General features: G+C 26.7%; 1 protein-coding gene across 1 annotated transcript in view; it reads right to left on the minus strand.

Moving 5' to 3' along the window:
- LOC123295803 (protein nubbin-like) overlaps positions 1-23,588 on the minus strand; it is a 131,625-nt gene that overhangs the window by 101,116 nt on the left and 6,921 nt on the right. Inside the window, exons 2-3 of the mRNA XM_044877264.1 lie at positions 7,403-7,438; positions 1,994-2,047 (exon numbers count right to left, since the gene is read on the minus strand). Coding sequence (XP_044733199.1) covers positions 1,994-2,047; positions 7,403-7,436 — 88 coding nt within the window. The 5' untranslated portion in view covers positions 7,437-7,438. The remainder of the gene's footprint in view (positions 1-1,993; positions 2,048-7,402; positions 7,439-23,588) is intronic.

Raw genomic sequence — 23,588 nt, forward strand, 5'->3', positions numbered from 1 at the left:
CAATAAAATTATTTAGTAGTTGTGACTCAACATTTACAATTCATAATATTTTTATTTCAATGAAATAAAACAAAAATTATAATATTCATGATAGTTCTACTGTGTATTCCAAAAGTATGTAAATCATCATTAGTTAGCATACTCAATCGAACTGTAATGATGCATTTTAGACAGCAAGAAATTTATCGATATCCATATGTAAGCATAGATGTGAACGCAATATGGTTCGATGATCTTGATTTGCTATATAATTTAAAACATAGAAAGCGGAAACTTTAATCCCGGAAACGTATCCAACGATTTTCATGAAATTTAGTATGCAGGGGATTTCGGGGGCGAAAAATTGATCTATCATAACGATCATAGCCCGGCCATCCAGATACTGTTTATTTTAATGACAAAATAGGTTAAGAATAATAGAGTGACTAGCAGAATGACGGCAAACATAGAGTTTATATCTATACTAAATCGTAGTTTAATAATGCGTATTGATCAACACGCCAACAATCCTAGTGGGAGAAACAAAAAGCGTTACGCAAGACGCAAAACCATATTATCGAGTTGAACCTACTATTTACTAATGTAAGTTTTTATTCCATACAGTATTGTAAATAACGCCATAATTATGGATCTTACAGTAATATTATATTAGAGTATTATTAAATACTTTTTGATTATCTGTCCCTATACCATACCAGCATTGTATTCAACGCCATACATTCCTTACCATGCACGTGAAGATAATAAATGCATATGAACTTTTAGAATACATGGTAATTTTAAAAGAAAAGGTGTATAATATTTTTTTTTTGAACAGAACGTAAAAGGTTTCCGAATGCTAATATGATTATAATAATATGTAAGTTGGTAAAGTTGTTGTTCTTGCGACATCTACGGTAATTTACTTTTAAATGAATCAACAAGAAACATAAAAATAATAAATAAAAAGGAAATTAATGCCGCTCGCAATGTGTCTCATGAATAGATTATTATTATTTATTTGTAGGTATGTGTTTGTAACTTCTGTACAAAAAATATTATAATGAAATTATGTAAATAATAATAAACTATATAAAAATAAAACCTTTATTTTTTACCTAAATTATTTTATAATTCATAATTCAATAGTTTTTATATCATATTATATTATTTTGACAAAAATTGGACCAGTATTTAAATCTCTAATATTACACAGCTTCTAAGTACATATTTTCTACTCTAAAGCTTTATGACTTGAATGCAATATGTCCGTGGAAGCATAAGAAAAAAATTTTATTACCAAACATTTAAAAGAATCAAAAAAAAATATATATATATAGTCTACAAAAATATAACTATAAAATGAATTTGGATGTGCCCTGATGGTTTTAAAAAATATTGCGTGCAAATTATTATAAATAATAAAAATTATTATAAAATATTACTTCGTCTTTATCAATCAAAATTTTATATTAAGCATTTTATTTTACCTAAATTAAAAAAGTACAGAGGTTGTTCAAAAATAGTTGTTTAAAAGTATACCTTACTTTTTATATTGTAGGTATATTTTAAGGACGTTTCCAAATAAACGAATGTATACAAATATTTGGACGATTCACATTTTGGGAAGAGATTCTGTTAGACCTTGAGAAAATTAGACGAAAATTACGAGTTTAATTTTCGATATTACTACACAATATCTGCTGGTACACACTGTACATATGATAATAAATATGAATTAAACATAAAAACATTAAAAATTACCGTTTTAGATTCAGATATAAAATAAAATAAATAAGGTATTTATTATTATTTCATAAACAAATCGAATTAATTATTAGATAATAATCAGAAGAAGGTATTCAGTAGATAAGGCTATTATCTTGTTTAATGTTGTGGGAGGTGAGGGGATAAAAATTATTATTATAAATATTAAAATATTAGCCCAATTTTTGATATAATTATTATTAAAAAGAACACACATCAAATAAATTTAAATTAAATTTTTACTTACGTAGTTGAATCGCGTTCGCGTGTTTAGTTTCTTTAGTTCGGTTAAGATTCATATCTACAAAAATAATATAAAAATTGTATTCAAAAAACTTTATGAAAAAAAATAAATTAAAAAACGAATTTAATATTATGAATAAATATTTATAAAAATATATCTACTAAACTTAGGTATATAATCAAAATATATGGGACACGATCATATGTTCGTTCAATCGTTGATTATAACCTTATTTTTCAATAGATCCGCATCCGCAACGATGTACAAGGCTTCATTTTTTTTAATATGAAGTTGAACTAAGTCAACAAAATTAGTCGTTGTTAGCGTCCTTAAATATTGAAGGCCAAAGGTCACAAAATTCAGTTTTTTTTGAAAATACTTCGAGTCTTTTACCTTCAATCGTATTTACATTTATTATAAAAATTGTTAAAAAGAATGCGTTGAATCGCTATTGAAATAGAGCAGAAGAATGGAACGATATTTTGGGAGTACTTGTGAAATGAAAAATTGGGCTACGACCATGATTTGATGGGAGATGAAGTAAAATACCATACTGTTTGCTACAGCAATTTTTTAAAGCCAATGGCATCTTCAATAAGAAAGGTCCACTGAAAAAAAAGTGTGTTTGTCGAGCTTTGACCTTGAACATCTAAGAATGCTGACACATGACCATATTTGACTTTGCAGACAACATTTATACTGTCAAAATCAAGATTTGTACAAATATTTAGCTTATTCCGTTACATTCCGAGTTGAAACCGTAAGATGATTGAATTTTATGTGCTTAGTAAGAGCTTTTATTTAACCGTAATAACATTTTAGTATACAAAAGTCGTAGAACATTTAAACACTAGCACATTGGACATTCAATTATATTATAGATAAGATCAATACACAAATAAAATGATTGTTATTACCTATAAACATTTTTATAATGATTAATTAAATTTTATAATTTTTGTATTTTTTATTTGTTTTATATTTATAATCTTAATTTGCATTTAGTAACAATTAATTAATAAGAAATGGTAATAATAATACATCAATTTTATATTTGATGGAATATTTTATTTTATTTTACTTAGCAATAATAAGTATCTACCTAGGTACGATATAACAAAGGTAATGAAGGTAGTAACTAAATAAGTTTTTTTATAGGTAGGCAAGCTACTTTTAATAATTAATTGACAGAATTATTAATAAATTAAATATTAAAATCCAAATAAAGTACTAATTTAACATTTTTAATTATGTAATCAATCAATCAATAATAAATTTATACAAATATTTATGTATTTATTTATTCAATTTTATAAATTAATGCTTACGTATTGTATTGGGTACTGGGTGTGTAATGGATCATTCTGCATATACAATATGCCCACTGATCGAGGTACACCAACGAAACAAAACATAATTGAGATGGTGACAAAATTTTTTAAAATCACTTCAAGTGAAGAACTCTCAAGAAAAGTAAAGTTGGTTTTTGAAAATCTTTAGAAATACGTATGAACGTTTTAAACTTGTAATTAAACAAAGAGGAAGATATAAATTAGTGAGATCATTGTCCTATATCACCATAAATAGAGATACATATAAAATACATATAGAACTTTGTTTTGCTAAAAAGAGATGGACAACAATCTTTGAATGCTTTTTAACTTCTTCGTTTTTTAATCAATTTTAATTTCAAATTAAAATTTTGGCATGGTATCAAGTCTAGTTTTACATTTTTATTCGACATACTTTAAAAATGACGTCATTGTTGAGTATCGCCATAGAGATTACATATAAAATTCTGTGTTGCAAGAAAGAGACGGGCAACAATTTTTCTAAGTTCAATGCACTATTGACGACTTTGTGTATTAGTTAAAGGTAGGTATTCCTTCTTAGAATTTTACAAACAATATTTAAATTAAATTTTGAAACTAAATCATACTTTAAATAAACCCAAATACCACAAAGATTTCCCCATGATTCTTCTTAGTAGTAGGTTTCAAAAGTTTCTTAAGAAAACTTTTTCATCATAAAATAAATTATCAAAATATACTTTTTTCAGTTCGTTAAAGTGATGAGATAAAAAAACCATTGATTATGAATTTCTTTGAATCTTAAATTTTCTAAATCTTTTGAATCTTTTATGAAACTACGAAGCTATGATAGAAATTGCAAGGATTAACATGTAGGTACTGATTCACTGACTGATCGATTAATGCACAGGTAATAATTGGATGTATAAAGATTTTGCGGAAACGTTCCAAAAATCACGTAAGTGTGCAGTAAGAAGGAATTTTTTGGAAATTCATATCTGAAGAGGTTAAAATTCTAACTTTAAATTATCTCTGTTATGTTTAACTTCTTCTGATAACTTGAATGAAAAACATTTATTTCTTCACAAAAAATATAAATTGACAGATTGAAATTATTTTCAAAATATTCTCAATTCATGGCAAGCTGAATCGATTAAAAACATTTTAGTTTTCTAGGTAACACATCGTTGTATTTTGGGGTAGTTTGAAAAAACATTAAACAAAACTAAACAGCAAACAAGTAACATAAAATAGTATTACAAAAATTGGTGATGTGAAGTCAAGTGAAATAAAACTAAAATTTTCAAATTTAATAATAATATGTGGTGTAATTTAATTAAACAAACAATAAAATAAAATAAATTAAAAATAATCATAAGTGTTACTACATGTGAGTGTAAAATGATGTGATATTCGATTTATAAAATACAAAATTGTCGCTACAGTTTGTTAAACATTATTATTATATGTTTTTTTATATTTTTATTTCATTAACAAATTAATACGAAAATAATGTCTAATTATATTGTAAATTATTATTAATTTTAAACAAATAGAAAAAAAGTTGTAACTCTGTGTGAAACGATGCCAATTACTTATAATATGTGTTCTAGGTAGGTGGAAAACTATAGGTGTCAGTATTTACAATATTCGCTGTTGCGTTTCAAAATAATGACATAGTAAAGATTACACAGCTACCCTACTCTTTATAGATCGTACTTCAGTGTATAAAATTTATATAACGACCATCTAATTTTTATCAATTGTTTATTCAGTATTCGTTTTTTTATTAAAAATAATTATTTGATTTTTTAACCGACTTCAAACCAAAACGGAGGAGGTTATCAATTCGACTATATGTTTTTTTTTTTTTGATGTTTGTTACCTCAGAAGTTTTTTATCTATTTGAAAGCTCGTGCTTCCCGTGTGGTCCCATTTTATTTTGGTCTAGTTCTGACAACGGCATCCACGAGAAAACCGTAAAAATCTTAAATTTGTATTAAGTATGCACGAAAAGAAGACAAATAACTCAATATCAAGCCAACCGATTTCGATGATTCTTTTTTTAGTGACAAATTAGTTAGTGTACTTCAGATTCACTAAAAATCAGAAAATAAAAAAAAACTTTCAACAAAAAGAAAACCTACTTCAAAAGAAAAACTTTTCCAAAACAAATTAATGTGCACTAAAAAGTAAAAAAATAATATATAATAAAATGTAGTTATAGGTAAATGTAAAAACGACTAATTTTGCTCATTTTTCAAGTTTTCTCGGAACCGACGCATCCAAATTGGACTTACCAGACGTCAATCGATAGGTTTTTTTGAGACTAGAATTTTTTTGCATTGGACGTCAACTTTTTTCGGTTAACTTAGCCATTCATCAGCTGTAAACAAAAAAAGCTATATTTCTTGACTTGCTTTCTTCTACAACAATGTATTTTTTGTTTTCTCTTAAAATTTGGTCAAATTTAACATTGGGCCTGCGTAGATTAATTAGATTAGTACCCATGTAGGTTACAAGCAATTCCATTCTGGTATATTTAAACTAAAAAGTAGTTTAAACAATGAGTTTAATTTAGAAATAGTGGTATTTAATCATCCTCTCAAAAGTTAAATTTCTTTTAGATAGTTATTAAAAAAAAATATATAATTTTACTTTTAAATTTTTTTAATTGTATTTTGTAATTTATGATAGCTCAACAAATAATAATAATAATAATATATTTTTATATCTCATTAATTAGCGTATAGTATTTAAATGATATTTAAATTTTTATTTTTTGAAACTTTAAAAAAATGAATTCACACATTCTTATACTGCAGACATACCTAATATTACTTTTATTTTATATCATTAAAATCAACATTATATTACCTTTAATTATTAATTATTATTATTAAGGTACAAAAACAATGTATTTTAAAATTTACCACCAAAAATGTTGAGTTATTTGATTGTTCTTTAATTCATAATAATTATCTTTTAGTGTACTACTGGTCAGCAAAGATAATTTATGAATAATAAAATGTTTAAAAACTAAATTAGTTGTTAGCTAATTTTTATACAAAACAAAATGCATCCATCACAAGCCGATGTGAACAGAAGCACAAAAGTGGTCTAAGTAGCAAAGTCAAAACATAGGAGATAAAATGCGAAAATTTATTTTAAAATTAAAGAGTTAAATTTCGGGAAGTCTCAGAGCCGTGAACTCTTTGTTTTCCCGTGAGGATCCATTTTAATGCAAAATTGAGTTCCTTCTTTCTCAAAAACTAAAATAACTTAAATTTTGATTCAGCTTGCCATGAATTTTGAAAATATAAAAATATATTGTATATAAAAAAAAATCTGAGCTACATTTTTAATGTACGAAGATACGAAAGGAGCCTGGTTCCTACCGGGTGTCCTACGACACCTCTTATTCTTTGTTTTACCCAATGATAGATAAAATCAACGCATTAATAGTTTTCCCGGACAAGTAGACTGGTGAAGATTTTGTAATTTTTTTCGGTGTAGTACATTAAATTTTTTTCTTTCTTACTCTTAAATAATGAACGATTGTACAACAAGAACATGTAAAATTATACTGCAAGAGTCAATTAGTAAGGGATTCTACTTTGTAAGGGATTCTAATATATTTTATAACTTTTTTAAAGACTTAACTTGCTCTAATCTTGCAAATTATGTTTTAGTTAGACCAAAGCAAAGTATTATTTTTTCTAAGAAAGTGTATGAATTTAAAAAAAGTCAATATTCACTTTTTTATTAAATCATGTGTCTAAGAGTAATTATTTACAAAACTATAATAAATCATTAAAAAAAATAAGAATTTTCTATCATTTATTAGTTACTGCTATCATAAATGTAATAAAAATGAAAGTTTTTTTAAAGAAATTTAAAAAAAAAGAATATGCAGAAATATTAAATAAAGAAAAAAATCATAAAAAAATTATTTAAAAAAAATAAAAAACTATGTTTACTATCACTAAAAAATTTTAATATATTGATGTTAATGTCTACGAGTTTAATGTGTTTCTGAAGGTGCAAGCAAAACTATACAATATTGTAAAAAATAAAAAGTGAAATTTTTAGAAAAACCTACCATATTTTTTATCCCTCGCAGCTGTTTCAACCATTTCTGCAAATCAATTAAAGAAATTTTATGTTAATTTATTATTAAAATTTTACAAAAATTACAAAAATTAAATTAATATTTGATGGATTTTTTGGTGGACAGTTAAATCGAAAGCAGGGCTATTATCTCATACAATTTACAAAATGCGTTTTATTTAAAATATAAATTGCTCTGGCGTTCGTACATATTTAAAACCTTATGGAAATCAAAATTTGTACCTAGTTAAATACAAGTAATTTTTTGTAAATAATCATGTATTTTAAATGATGCTGACGGTCAATGATTTATTTCAAAGTGATTTGTAAACAGCCCATTGAAGTTAAGCATTAAAGTTTAAGTTATGATGTATTGGTCAATAAGAGATAACTCTTTGAATATAATAACTTAATTTATAAGGTATTTAAGAAATGACTAAGCATAATAAACTTACAATGTTTTTACCTTAACAAATATGTGAGTCTATACGAGTATTGTTGCTTGCCTATTACATATCTAATTTATTTAAGTTTTAAACAATAATATTTTTAGAATTCCGTATCGCTTAAACATCTAACATCTCTATTGGATTTTGACATAAGTTGTAAAATTTTAGATTTTCAAGGCTCAAAAAATCAATACTTATGTATAACGTATAAACCAATTTTTCAGATTTAGCACAAAGATCTTTTATAATAGCTCTTAATAAAGTTATCAGGCAAGGAGATCCACTGTCCCCCAAGCTTTTCTCTGCAGTATTGGAGAATATATTCCGAAAGATGGAATGGGACCAACTTGGTTTAAGCATAGATGGACGAAGACTAAATCACCTTAAACTCGCAGATGATATAGTCCTCGTCGAAGAAAACTCCATCGCCGAAGAATAATTCCAAGATCTAAACAGGGAAAGTGAGAAAATAGGGCTGTCTTCGAATATCACCACGACCAAGCTTTTGACAAACTTTGATAACCAAGTTATAGCAATAAACAACGAACCTCTCGAATACGTGGAAGAGCACATATACCTGGGACAGATCATCTCATTCAAGGATCAGGCGGAAAAGGAAATCAAAAGGCGAATAGCAAAAGGCTGGAAAAAATACTGGTCCTTCAAAGAAATCATGAAGGTCAACGACCTTAGCATCGGTACAAAACCGAAAGTCTACAACACTTGCATTCTACCTTGCATCGTATAGTCTCTCTAAAAACTCGACCGAGAGAAGATAAAATGCTGACAAAGAACGATGGAGAGGCCACATGATAAGGAGTACTTAGGAAAAATGGGATAAAATTGTGACCGGCTGGCATCCCAAAGATGGAAAAAGGAAACAGGGACGAAAATTCAGGAGATGGGAAGAATAGTAGATGTTTACAGTGGGCCCTTATTGGGGAAGAGCTGTCAGAGATAGAATACAATGGAAAATGTTAGAGAAGGCCTTTGCTAAAAGGCACACTGAACTTAGAGATATCCTCAAAAAGAGGAAAACAAACACATCAAAACAGACGTAATTTCAGGATAAAGTGCTTCTTGATTGATTGATTGATTGATAGTGGATGTCCAAACCATTTATGTACAATCCAAATTTAAATGTTCACACTTATCGATAAATTTGGTTAAAAAAAATTCGTTCATCCATGCAGTGAATTAATTTGTGTTTTTTTGTTGTTGTTGTATTTTAAAACATTTCAAAGATATTTAGATATAAATATAAGCAAGCACGTGTATCTTGTGTATGTTAACAAAATTAACTATATATATAAAATATTACACAAAATGTTGTTACAATATTGTTAACTATAGTATAGAGGTAGACCCCTGCATTGCTTGTACGATGACGGTGTGTGCTGCCCTGGTTAGAATCATTAGTGTATGAGAAAACTAAAGCTAGCTTTGTTAGCTTATAAAACATAAAGCGGTCTACATCAAAAACTTTTCACTTAAACAGATACATATTATTTTTAAATGATTTTGTTTTTTATTTATTTTTATTTTGTTAACATCTCTTTAGTTCATTTTTACTTCTCATAGGTTAACATTTATTAGAAACAATAATTATAATATTTGTACATTATTAAAATTTGATAAAGTTGATGAAGATTTGGTCCGGAAAACAAAAAATTGCTGAATAATTTTTTATTTTTATTATAATTGATTCTGGAAAACATAATATTTTAAATTTAGTGGCAGTGTAATATAATAAATTTTTATTCGTTAATAAAAAGGAATACTAATAGTCAAAATCAATCTGTAATAATATATTCATAATAGAAATGGCACGTTTTTTCTGCTGGCAGGGCTGATTCGACCTGTGTCTGTCAACACTTCGTTATGGCAACTACGCTGTGTGGTTACATGAATTATCTTCTTTCTTGAATTGTCTGATAAGATAATATGTTTGATATGATCTTAAATCATTAGCGATTGAACTAGTCGAAATTCGAGACAAGCTCTGTGAAGAGGCAATAGAAAAAGCGAGATCCTTTTGTGAAATGTGGGATATTGATACAACAATACGTGTAAGAAGATGCAAAATGCCCGGAGAATTTGCTAGAGATAAATAATAAGTATCTTTTGAACTAATTCTAGAGAATCATTTAGTTTTCAAAATCTAGTTTTGTTTCTTCAACTACATTTTTTGTTTCAAGTTTAAGGCGTAAATTTTCAAAATAACTTCCTAATTTTTCACATGAAGTGTTTGTAGACATATTAAGAACAATTATTTATTCCATTCATTCTTTTAATAGTTAACCTTCGATTAAGCTAAGATATATTAAACTTAAGAAGCGAAACAATAAATCAAATATTTACAATAAATACAAATATAATTTTATATCATGTAAATATTGTAAAATTTACTTCCGTTCATGTGAGAAAAATTAAAAAAAAAAAACATTTATTATGATCGATTTTTGATTAACATAATTTATTTATGCGTTGTAACTTAAGTTATACAGATATAGATACATTATAATTCAGTTCAGTTGCAACGCAAAGCAATGCTAATAATGTAAGTTCTAAAAAAAAATTAGATATTGTAATTTAATATTAATTATCCATTGCAAAATATTAATATACATATGATGAAAGTTATGCTATTTATTATTACGTGTTTCAGAATTTTGTCACAATTTATAATAATAGGGTTTAACCACCGTTCATAAGACCTTGTTCATAAACGAGGCACCCACATCATTATTTTCATACTAGTCAGTAGTCATAGCAAGTCAGTAGTTCTAGCAAGTCAGTAGAGTAGTTATAGAAAATTTTCCTAAAAGTAAAATTTTTGAAATGATAAGGCGTGTTAATTTCAAAAATCGAAATTTTCAAAAACAACCTGGAAATCAAGAAAAACAACCTGGAAGTATTTGTGAAAAAAAATATGTTCATTGCACACTATGGTGACCCTTACGAAACTACAGAAATCATCGCGATTTAGCTTCTTTGGCTCCAACGACAAATTATGTGAAGTGCCATACTTATCTCGCTTACCAGCCAGTTTTGAATCAAGAAGAATGCGGGTTGATACATACACTACAAGGCCTTCAAGCAATCGCGTCAAAAATGGCAATTGATTAAAGGATCTTGTAAAAATATTGCCATTAAATTCTGAATCATTCTGTAGAACATTGAACAGTGAACAGGTGTAGCCATCACTTCTAACGTTTTTTATTTAAAATAAAATAAAAAAAATTTAATAAAATAATTATTAGCATGTTAATATTACATGAATGAAGTACTCGTATGATGTATGCATATTATATCAATGTAATATATACTCTTGTTAAACTAATTGTTTGTAATATATCTAACTTGAATGTGTAAACAATACTAGATCATTTGTTTCTTGTATTTTTACAATTTTTCCAGGTAAATCTTCATTTTTTACCAGAATTCCTCTCATGTGTAAATACAATTTGTTATCATTGATCTATTCAGTTAGATATCTATACGTGAATGCAATTTATTTATGAATCAGATAGCATACGTTAATCGTCGATGCAGGATTTCTGATTCAATGCCCTCAAAAGTCATCATGAAAACAGTTTTAGGGTTGGCAAAGTAGCAGTTTCCCACTGGGCTCTCGAAATGAGGCACTTAGAAGGGCCCCAAATTTATTAAGACGAAAAAAAGAGATGAATCTGTCTGTCTGTGGCATCGTAGAGCCTAAACGGATGAACCAATTTTGATTTTTTTGGTAATTTAATGGAGAGAGTTCTTAGAAATGTTTCAAGTGCAAGTTTAGGGTTTGGTACCCAAAAAATTTGTCTGGGGTTTTTAAAATTTTGTAAATTACACTTGTTTATATAGAAATTTTAATTTTTAGGTTCTATTCAGAATAGCAAGGTAATGTTACAATTTCTTCGAACCTTTGTATTTTATCGAGTAACTTTACAGTAAAATCGATTTATTAATCTTAAAATCAAACCATTTATAGTCAAATTAATTTAAATTGATTGAATGTTTACACACGGATAGTGTTGTTTAATTAACATAAATGCATGAACTAAGTGACCTTCTTTAAAATGCACACTATTAATCAAAAGTTTGGCAACCATTGATAATTTTATTGTGAGATCATAAAGGCTATGAATAGTCAAAAGAAATGGAATTTTCGTCATCAATGATTTAAAATTAGGAGTAAATCCTGGTAATTGATGAAGAAATAGGAAAGATCTCCCCATGTGTGGACGAAATATAAGCTAGAGAAATAATAAGTAAAAAATATTTTGATTCTTAGTGCACATCGAGGAAATTTTAACAACCTTATTACAATAAAAATAAGCTGAAATCGTTAATCCAGGAAGATTAATGTTTTTTATACAATTGTTTCTTTAATTACGGATCTCAAACTTTTGATTAAGAGTGTAAAACTAAGATAGGAACGTAAACATAACACACACACACACACAAATTGAAATTCTAATTTATTATTCTTAGTTGAAAATTAGAAAAAAAAATTCAATTAATTTAAACAATTACTTTAAAATTCAATTAAGATAGCAAATAAAAAAGTACACATTGAAAATTTTTCATAAATTTTTAATTAATTTTTCGTATAACTTTGTAAAAGAATATTACAAGTTTATTTTACATAGAAAAAAATTAGGTATTTGTTATAAAAAAACAGATTTTTAAGAAATACAATTAATAACAATACCGCTTATATTTTTAGTAATGTAAATTGTATGCATATAATTAAGTTCAGGGTTGTTTGTTTGTCTTTGATTTGTTTTTTGTACAAAAAAATGTATGATTCAACCAACATTTTATTTTATTTTAGGTATTACCTACACTTCCAATACAAAGAGTCTTCAAAACATTCAAGGTGCTTTAACTTCTTTATTTTATGTATATAATAGGTATTATTATCCCGACAGAACTCGCGTTAAGTAAAATTTACTCACGCTCGATTTAATACATAAGTAACTTTTATTTTTCCATCTTCATAAAAATTTATCTATTTTCAGAAATTGTGAGAATTTTTCTCATCACCAGAGTAAGGGTGGAAGCAATACTGTTTGTGTACTATTGCTAGTTTAATATAAGTCGTACTGGTCACGTAATCAAACTATTGGCGAATTGCCGAAGGAAATGGAACTGTCGTTCCAAATGATCAGTGATCCTACCTACTAGAAGTCAAAAATGACTATCGTTAAAATTTATGGGTGTCTGTAAACTCTCTAGCGGTTGCTGTAAGACTCTGTAAAGTCCGATATGAATAAAATTTGGTATTAAGAAGGGTTTTGGTATTTCAAAGGTCAAGTTCGTTAATGAGAAAAGTCGACAGATGAACAAGGGATGGGGAGGTACGCAAAGAACAAAACATTCTTGTGCTAACGCAGCTCCTGTGCAACGAGTTTTTTTTTTTAGTTAGCTAGTACATTAAAAAGTTAATTTATATAAAATTAGGTAGAGGCTATGCTTTACAACGTCAAAAACTAAAAATTTCCGAGCAGTTAACACGAGAGCTGATGAGTTTAAGAAAAACATTATTCATGTTACAATTGGTATTATAAATTATATAATTAACAAGTGAAAACAAACAATTGACTGAGTTAATTGTTGAAATACCATGTATAGGCAGTGTTGATAACTCACATACATACATATCTGACATATTTAACTAATATTCTCATATAATGCGCAAGTGTTGATGCGCAATCGTTTGTTTTTTTTTTGACGTCATGTAAATAACAAAAGATATTCACTTTTATATTCCTATATTAATACATATATTACTATAAAATTTGTACCTAATTAACGCCCTCGTGGGTAAACAGTGATGTTTACAAAAAAATGTTTCAAACAAAAGTTGTTTATTTTTTTGTAAGGAACATTTTTTACATTTAAACTTTTATTCTATCTCTAACGGTTTACAAGATGGGTACTACGGACCCATGACCCAATTGACCCATGTTGCTCATTTACGAACTTGACCTCACTTTTTACGTCCTTAGCACGCTGTAAAAATTTCAGCTTGATATCTCTTTTCGTTTTTGAGTAATCGTGACCACAGACGGACGGACGGACGGCCGGACGGCCGGACGGCCGGACGGGCGGACAACCGGAAATGGATTAATTAGGTGATTTTATGAACACCTATACCAATTTTTTTTTTGTAGCATCAATATTTTTAGGCGTTACAAACTTGGGACTAAACTTATAATACTATGTATATTTCATATATACATGGTATAAAAACAAGAAGTTAAACTCTCGATTTTGAATAAACACTTTGTACATAAAACATAAGTTTTATTGAAGTATTTTGTATAATTTTTTAATCTATTTTTAATAGCAACTAAACAAAAGATTAACATAACGTCATAATATCTGATTAAAAAATTTAATTTTTTTTAATAAATAAACGAATAGAATTGTTGCTAAAATTATGTAACATATTCAATTCTGTTTTATATAATAAAAATATTTTCTCAGCAATTTGTCCTAGGTATAAATTTATGTAATTAGTAAAGTATATTATTACTTAAAAAATTATGTCTTGTCAAGGCCATCACATTATGTATCTTATTTCAGCTTAGAATAACAAAAAATTATAATAGCTACCAAATTATTTAAATTTATTGCAAATTTGAAAAAATCAATTCACTTTACATAGTTCCAATAATTCAATACATGAAAATAAATCGATTAGGTAAATTTGATTCAATTTGATTGCAATTATATGTACTTAACCACACAGGCATTATGAATTAATCTGTGTAATAAAAATTATCAATAATTAATTATTTTTAATTATATGATAAGTTATAAGTTGATGACAGAAAAAACATAATTATGTCACCTAAAACTCGTACTTTAAGGTAGTACCAGCATGAAATCACTTTTCGACAGATTTGGCCGAATTTTTTTTCTCGGGTTTATAATAGCTTTATTTATGAATTCCTAAAATTTCATAATTTTTGACCGTTTAGATCGCGAGATATTTAAAGACAAAGTTCGCGATTTTGAGGGTCATGTCCCATTTAAAGCATGTAAAATGTCCGGTCTCTCCAACTATTTTTTATGATATTATTATATATTGAAGAAAAAGTAGAAAAAAATGTTTATACAATAAAATTCTAAAAAAAAATTTAGAAATTAATTTTCACTTTCGAGATATTAATTTTGACGTAAATTGATCGAAATTGGGACGTTGTCATAATTATTTCCCATTTTAAACGGTCAAAATTTCTGAAACTTTGGGAATTAATAGTAAGCATTATTAAATTCTTAAATTTAATTTTTCGTTAAATTCTGTCGAAAAAAAAATTGTACCATTGCTTTAACATAGAAACTGCAAATACCATGCTGGTACTACCTTAATAATAATTAATTGTAAAGTTAGTTAATCTTAATAAAATTATAATTATTATACCTGAAGGTAAATGTGTAGGTAATCTTACTAATTAGTAAATAATAAGCATTTGTTATAAGTATAAGCCGCAAGCGGATGTGATATGCAAATTATATTCAAAATTATTAAAATAATAAATGTAGAATTAACAACAAATTGGTTTTTACCCATTTTATTTTAATGCATGTTATGACATCATCATCATACAATAATCTACACTGCAAAAAAAAAAATTAAAATAATGACAACCTCATCCCGAATTTGGCCGAAATATTTCCAAACATTTTCCTAATGATTGGAACAAGTGCATCTAAATATAGTATTTACAATATTGAATTTAAAATTGGAATTCATTGATACAAAATCACTGAAGTTAAATAAACAAAATCGTTACTTCTATGAAAGAGATTAATTTTAGTTTCAAGTCATACATTTTATTGATGGAAAATAAAATTGTACTTAGTTTCAAATATATATAATCCTGTAAATAAAACGAATCGATTAATTCGCCATATTTGAATCGTGATTAGGTTGTGACAACTTCATTTTGGTTGATATTAAGAATTTTGTTGTCAGTGTATATTTATATAATTAGGTTGGCTTAAACTTTGTACTGATCATTACAAATTTCTCCAAAATAAGAAGAGGTATCGTCACATATATATTTTCATTAACAAAATTTGTTTAAAAACCCCAAAGTGGAAAATTGCAGCGATCACGTTAATTATTTTTAATTCATAAATAATTATTTTTAATTTAGGTACACAAATGAAATAATGTTTTTATATCTATATATACATTAAAAATTAAATTTAATATAGAAAACATATTAAAAATCATTTTAACCTTGTAAGTATAAAATTTTATTTTTACGGTATGTAAAATTCTTTTTTTTTTTTATCTTAACTAAAAAATATTCCTTCAATTGAATTCTTAGAACTCTATGTGTACCTAGGTATCTAATTCTTATTTCTTTGGTACCTATAACAAACACAATCGCTGTTCTTATTCATAAAATAAAAAGTGTATTTTAAAAGTCAACCTTAACCTTACTTTTAATAAAGTAACATGTTCTTGAATTAGATTAATGATAAAAAAGAATATTATACATTATGGATTTTAATTTTTTTAATAACTTATTAACCTCTATATGAATACAGATCAGAACTCGAAACGGTTATAGCAGAATTATATTTCGTTAAATATCGATGTTTCGATTCCAATGCAACCATCGTCAGTAGCTAAATTCATTCATATAGGCCGTTCAAAATAACTGAAGTAATCTAGTTTCAGATCCTACTAACGCGCAATCTCAAAAAAGCTGGGGTTGGGTTAATTAACGCTACGTATACATAAAAAACGATTTTTGGCCAATATCTCGTTAACCATCAACTTTATGAAAAAAAGTTTCAAACAAAAGTTGTTGGAAATTTTGTTCCTTTTGGCAAATAGTCGACTATTCTTTACATGGAGGTTAATGGTTATATATTTTACCATTAATTTTTTCCATAAAAATGTGAGAATAATATGTAAACAATATTTTTGTTTAGAATTCTTACAAAATAAATAGTTTTTTAAAGAATTTTTTTATTTGTCTGTAAGATGCAAATTATATTGATTAATGATTTTTTTTTATATTCTTTTATAATTTAACAAAATATATAAAAATAAATTAAAATGAATAATTATGTTTTTCAAGGACATTCTATAAAAGTGAAACATAAACAGCTAATTTATTCATTTTGTATTTCATGGTTTTTCCCATTTTATATAAAAAAAAAAGATTATATTTAAATTTTAAGCAGTATTGTTTTATGGGTGGAAAAACTTTATCGTTTAGAGAAAAAATGTGAAAAATTTCAAGAATTTAAATTATGTGAAAAACTTGAATATCAATTTATATTTTTTTATAATTCTATGGAGAAAATTTCTTGTGAAAAGCTCAGTCATTTAATTGAAATTGTCTATGGAATTTTATATGATTAATTTAAGGGCATGTTTTATCGTAGAAAAATGATATCAATTTGATTTTCTAGAAACGTTCTGTTAAGGTAGTTCGATCTTATTTTCAACTTTGATGATTAATTTTGTTATACCTTCATGAATGTAGACGAAATAAGAATAAAATGTTTCGATATGTAACTTGATTTTCGAAATAATATAGGTAACTAATTAAACAAAATTATCAAGTTTCTTAATTTAATTTTAATTTCCACAAATTAGTTGTGGAAAAACACATGAAAACATATCACCCATCCATCGTTTTATCATAAGGCCATTGTTAAATATGCCTACTTTGGAAGTCATTTATTTATTTACATAATTGGGCAACCCCCCAAAAAATTTTCTGAATTAATTTAGACTTAGCCCAAATTCATATAAAAGAAATCAAACCTTTTAACCAAAATTGTCCTGTCGCTCGTACATCCTTAAATGAAATTAGTCCAAATATTATGCTTAGATAAGAACAATAGAGTAAGAGCAATATGACAACAAACATAGTGTTTACACCTCTACTGAATAGGGTCGCTATTTCATAATGCTCATTGATAAATGCGCCAAATAACGGGATAAACAAGTATCATTGCGACATCTGCATTGTAACCTGGTACTCAAGATCATACTGTCGAGATAAACTTACTATTTACTAATGTAAGTGGTGCCAAAGTTTTGATACCATATACTTTTTGAGTATCTGTCCCTATACCATACCAGCATTGTAATAAACGCTATTATAAACGATTACCGTATATGAAAGAAAATCAATCAATTGTGAAGTTAAAAATGTAAAAAGATACTTCTTTTCTTAAAAAGATCTTTCAGCAGCTCCGTTTGAGAAGAGATGGAAGACTTGAACAAGGCTACGTTAGATGGATTTGAAGTACAGCTACTTATTATTTATGTATAAAAACACCTTATTCATTTGTTAATTAATCCATTTGTACCTGTCCTTGGTTGAATACAGTAATAAGTAATTTAAATTTTTTTTCTTATAACAAGCAATTGAAGAACAAATTTTAATATGATATTGATCACCTGATGGAATGAAACGAATTGTCACTAATTTAAATTTCATACATTCATGACAAAACAATAAATTGTATGCCTACATACATTTATAAAAGTATAATTATGCAAAAATTCAATAAAAACAATTTAAAGTAATTATCAAAGTAATTAATGAAGCGTCTTCTATAATTTTGTGTTTTGTTGTAATACATAAAACAAACTTCCTTTTACCATTATTTATTATCTTTCTGTGTTTAACTATTCCGCCTTTTTTTCATCATTTTTAGGTATTTTTTATGGTATTTTTATACCCTGTATATATGAAATTAATTTCAAGGTATACTAATTTTAGTCTCAAGTGTGTAGCGCTTTAGAAATATTGATGGCATGAACAAAGTTTTGAGTCTGTCCGTGATCACAATGCTTCAAAAACAAATAGAGAAATTCTTATAGAGTGTTTAAGTCGTAGAAAGTGAATTCGAACTCATAAATGAGCAACATAGGTCAATTGGGTCTTGAGTCCGTAAGATCTATCTTGTAAACCGTTAGAGACAGAACAAAAGTTTCAATTTTTTAATATTTTCATACAAAAAACATTGTACAAAATATTTTTTTCGTAAAAATCATTAATTACCCGTCAGGGCACAAATTAAGGACAATATTTTGGTGTCTATTTTCTCAAAAAGTATTGAAAATTAGTAGATAAGTTCAACTAGCGAATCTTGTGAAACATTTCTCGAAAAACGAAAAATTTTCTCGAAAATACTTTGATGACTAGAACAAAGAAGACCATCATTTTTCTAATCATGTCAACATTGTTTATACAGGAAATTTCAACCATTAATGCAGTCAATTGTTTAATTTCACTAGTTATTTCTATTTTTTTATATTTTTTAAGTAAATTTCTTGAACATTGTTACAGTATTTATAATGTAATTATAAAAATAACTTAATATTTTTTTAACCTACGGCCAGATTTTTTTTTACCTTTATCTATAAAGGTATTATAAGTATATTTAAAATATCTAATATTATAGAGCCATTATCATCTCAATAAAAAATAAAAATAAATTAAAAATTAATTTGTATCTTATATTCCCCTCCTAGCGACTTTACTTTTAAATATTAATGAATAATTTCAGAATTTTTTTTTAAAGAATTTACCTTTATTATTGTTTATTTCCCATATTCACAAATTAACTAAAATGTAAAATTCCACAGCGATAGTTTCTTTGTCACATCTCACATTATATTCAAACTTTGACGGTTTTATAATTTGATAAATAGTACCACACATTTCGGGGGACACCCGGTAGGAACTGTGCTTTTTCCGTTATAAATTATGTATTATGGAATAACAAAAAATTATATTTGATAAATTTTCGTTTATCAAGATTTTTAGTTTTAAATCAAAAGTTATCTATGAACAGTAATAAGAAGTTATTAAAGATCAGAATCAGAAGTTATTTAACAACTGTTGACGTTGATGAGTTTCAATTGAAAGAAATTTATAATTGACCTTAATGGGTTTCGACCAGTCGAAAAGTGTCCGAACGACATTTATTTTGTCTAGCTTTTTTTACGTATTTACGTCCTTTCTAAGATTCCATGTATCTCTCATCAAAATTGGTTGAGTAGTTTATGCGTGAAAACATAAAAAACAGACAGAATTACTTTCATATTTCTGATATTAGTTAAGATTCAAAACAAATGAAATGAATGTATGAAGGGACTGAGACTGAGGTGTTATAAAAATAATTACATCTAAATTTTACAATATATATTCTTTTCTGTTCTTAAGAGTCTTTGTTTTATCTTATAAAGAACAAACAGGAAGTATCAAATAATAATTTATTTAATGAATGAACATCAATATAAATAAAATTTTTAATATTTTGTATCCATTTTTTTATTTTTCAGAAAAATACCTATAATATCTACTAACCAAAAAATGATTAATATTAAAATTTATTTCGTACTATACTAAAGTAGATATTTACATTATGAATATTTATATAGAGTGTACAAGAAATACCAGATTTATTAAAATTATAGGAACAAGATCTAGGAACAATAACAAGAAGATTGAGGCCCCGAAGAAACTTCACTTCGTTTTGATTTGAGGTTAATTTGCTATAATATTTGTTTGCCAAATATAAATTCATAAAAAATATCAAGTTAATTGATTTTTTCCAATACATATCCATATAAAAATACAAAATATTTAAATTTTTCAATTAGGTAAGTGCCTTATTAATTTATACTTGCTAAAACAAATGATGCATTACATAACTTTTAAAAAAGAACAATTGATTTTAATTAACTAATTCAAACATTTACCATAGCTTAGCAGTTTACCGGGTAGCTATCACTACCTGTCTACATAAAGAAAAATGCACTGTTAAAAAAAAGCACATAAAAAATTATTCTACCAAGAACAAATATAATAATTTATAAATAATGTAAAGATAGGTCACAGTCTGTACTTTAATGGGAGACCGCTTGAAAGCATTGTGTGATGTCGCACATATTAAGCAGTCTTTTTTTAAAACTTGCAGCTAATTTCAAAAACTGTATAGATTATTGTTAATATTTCAATGAGTTTCATCTATGATTTTTTTTTTTGAAGAATTTAAATTATTATAGATTGATAAGTTATTTAAATATGTACTTTGATCAGTCAATAAAATAGATAAGTAAAAACATGATTTCTTAAATTAGCATAAAAAAATTGAATTAAAGGTATTTTTGTTAGGTGTATATCTACGTAAATTGCAAATCATTGAAATCTGATGAAGTCATTGACGCATATAAATAAAACTAATAATAATTATACCTATTATTTATTTTGATTATCATAGATTAGTTATTGAATTATTGAACTATGAATTCGATGAATATTCAAATATCAAAAACATGTTAATTCTATGTATATGTATACTTAATGAGGTAATTTAGTAATAAAAATTTATGATTTAATACAATAATCAATCGATTCATTGATTCTCTTTCCTAGTAATCAAAAAAATTCAATTTATGATAATAAGATGTTTATCAATATTGTCAAAGTTACTCCTTAAAGTGTATCGATACCAAAACGAAAGTGTTATTAAAAAACTGGTGGTATAGGAAGAAAGCTTTATAACTGTTGGTTTTTTAGTCAAAATGAGCTTTTAGAAATGATACCGTTCACATAAAAAACTTTTATCAATATTTCCTCAAATTTAAAACTTTAAAATCATACAAAAATTAAGAACTGTTCATAAAAATGAATAACTTTTTTTGGTAACAACACTAACTTTGATAATTAATCTCTTCTAAACCGTACAGAGAATCGATTTGAAGTTTTCACAAAAGCCGTATAAAAGGATCTAATAAAATACTATTATAATAAAATTGCTGAACGAAATTTTCATTTCGAAAAGCTTTGTAAAAAAAGGTCTGGATAATAGCTCAGAGCAGACACTTTTTACTATTTACTCTTATTTTGATTAAAATCCTGTTTCCGACGCTATGCTTAATATAATCACTTTACAAAAGTAATAATCGGTATTTTAACTGATATCGAAAACATTAGCAAATTCAGTAACATAATAATTTATTTAGAAAATAATTATTCAAGCACAACACAAAAATTAATTAAAAATTCTCTAAACAAATCCTGTAAATAAATTTTTAAAAACAAATACAATTAGAAATGTAAAATAAATTTAAATTGCAAAAATTATTTATGTTTGACTATTTACAAATAAAAAAATATTTTCTTTTCTTGTGCAAAAATAAAAAATTAGCGTGAAAAATTTATAATAACGTATGAAAACTTTATAGAAATATAATATTATTGTATTCTGTTGTTGTTTAACTCCAGAGACTGTGTAAGCAGTGGCAGATTAGCCACAGGCAAGGGCTAGGGCTAGCAAATGCTACACTGTAAGAAATTGTATGCGATAGAAGTTAAATTAAACATAGACAATATTACTTTTAAATGTATCGGAACATGGGCAACGGTTAGGGCGCATGAACCGATGTCAGTATAGTTGTCTGGCCTATACTGACTGGTGATATCTACAATACTTCTGGCGAGAAGTACTATTTAAACCTGTTGCTAATTAGGTTAAAAGTCATGATAATATGGTGACGAGCAGTGTGACAACAAACATAGCGTTTACACTTATACTGAATAGTATCATAGTTTAATAATGTGTATTGATAAACGCACCAAAAATCATGGCTGGAAAAACTGGAATTGGCATTTGCAATGTAATATGGAACCCAAGACCATACTCTCGAGTTGAACTTACTATTTACTAATGTAAGTGTCGCCAAAGTTTTTATAGTATTATCAGATACTTTTTGAGTATATCTGTCCCTATACTATACCAGTATTGTAATAAACGCCATGCATTTCTTACCATATACAAATCTCAAGCAAGACTTTCCAGGTTGATTTACGAAGACAAAAAAAGTATAAAAAAAAGTGGAAAAATAGAAAGAGACAAATTTTTGGACAAGGTTTTGTAATAATTATTTTCTACTTTTTAGCACAATAAAAGCTTGTTGTTGAAAATGAATCTGTAAATCTGTAGATCGTGCGTAAGTTCTGGTTAGTTTGCAGTATGGCACGCTTATGAAATACAAGATGTACTTTGAAAAGTATTATTCAAAAAAGATTTAATCTAAAGAATAAGATTTATTGATTTATTTTGTAATGAAATTCTCCCTCAAATATCGTTAAAAAAATCAGCTTATACGCCACCCTCTCTCACTTTTGATTACATTTTAGAGGTCTGCCGTTTGACATGCTTATTAAATGTGACATAAAAGTTTAGATAAATTTAAACCCTTTTAAAAAATAATATTTTTAAAATAAGGGGTAAAATAACTAAGGAATTAAGAATGTTTGGGGAATTTTCTTTCGCCTAACCGTTTTTCAAGATTTTATAAATTCTTAGAGACTCTCGCTATCATAACATACAAATATGTCTACAAACAAAATTGCCGTATTATTGGTTTGAAGAGTAACCAGAAGAGATTATAGAGCTACTACCAGTGTATCTTTTATGGGCCGTATCGATAAAAACGTGGCCGGTCGAAAACGTAACTGTTAACGGCGACCGTAACGGACTACTTGTTTCTTGAAATTGGTGCCCGTGGTCTCCAAGAATTTGGAACGAAAATGTTTAAAACAAAGTTTTATCTGAATACATTACAAGTAAAATTCAGTAAGTTTTTTTGGTTGAATCAATAAAATAGCTGAGTGTTTTAACAGCTTAATCAAATCAATAGCTTAGCGCTTAGCTTGTTGTTAG

The sequence above is a fragment of the Chrysoperla carnea genome, chromosome 3 (genome assembly GCF_905475395.1).
Source record: "Chrysoperla carnea chromosome 3, inChrCarn1.1, whole genome shotgun sequence".
Lineage (NCBI taxonomy): Eukaryota > Metazoa > Arthropoda > Insecta > Neuroptera > Chrysopidae > Chrysoperla > Chrysoperla carnea.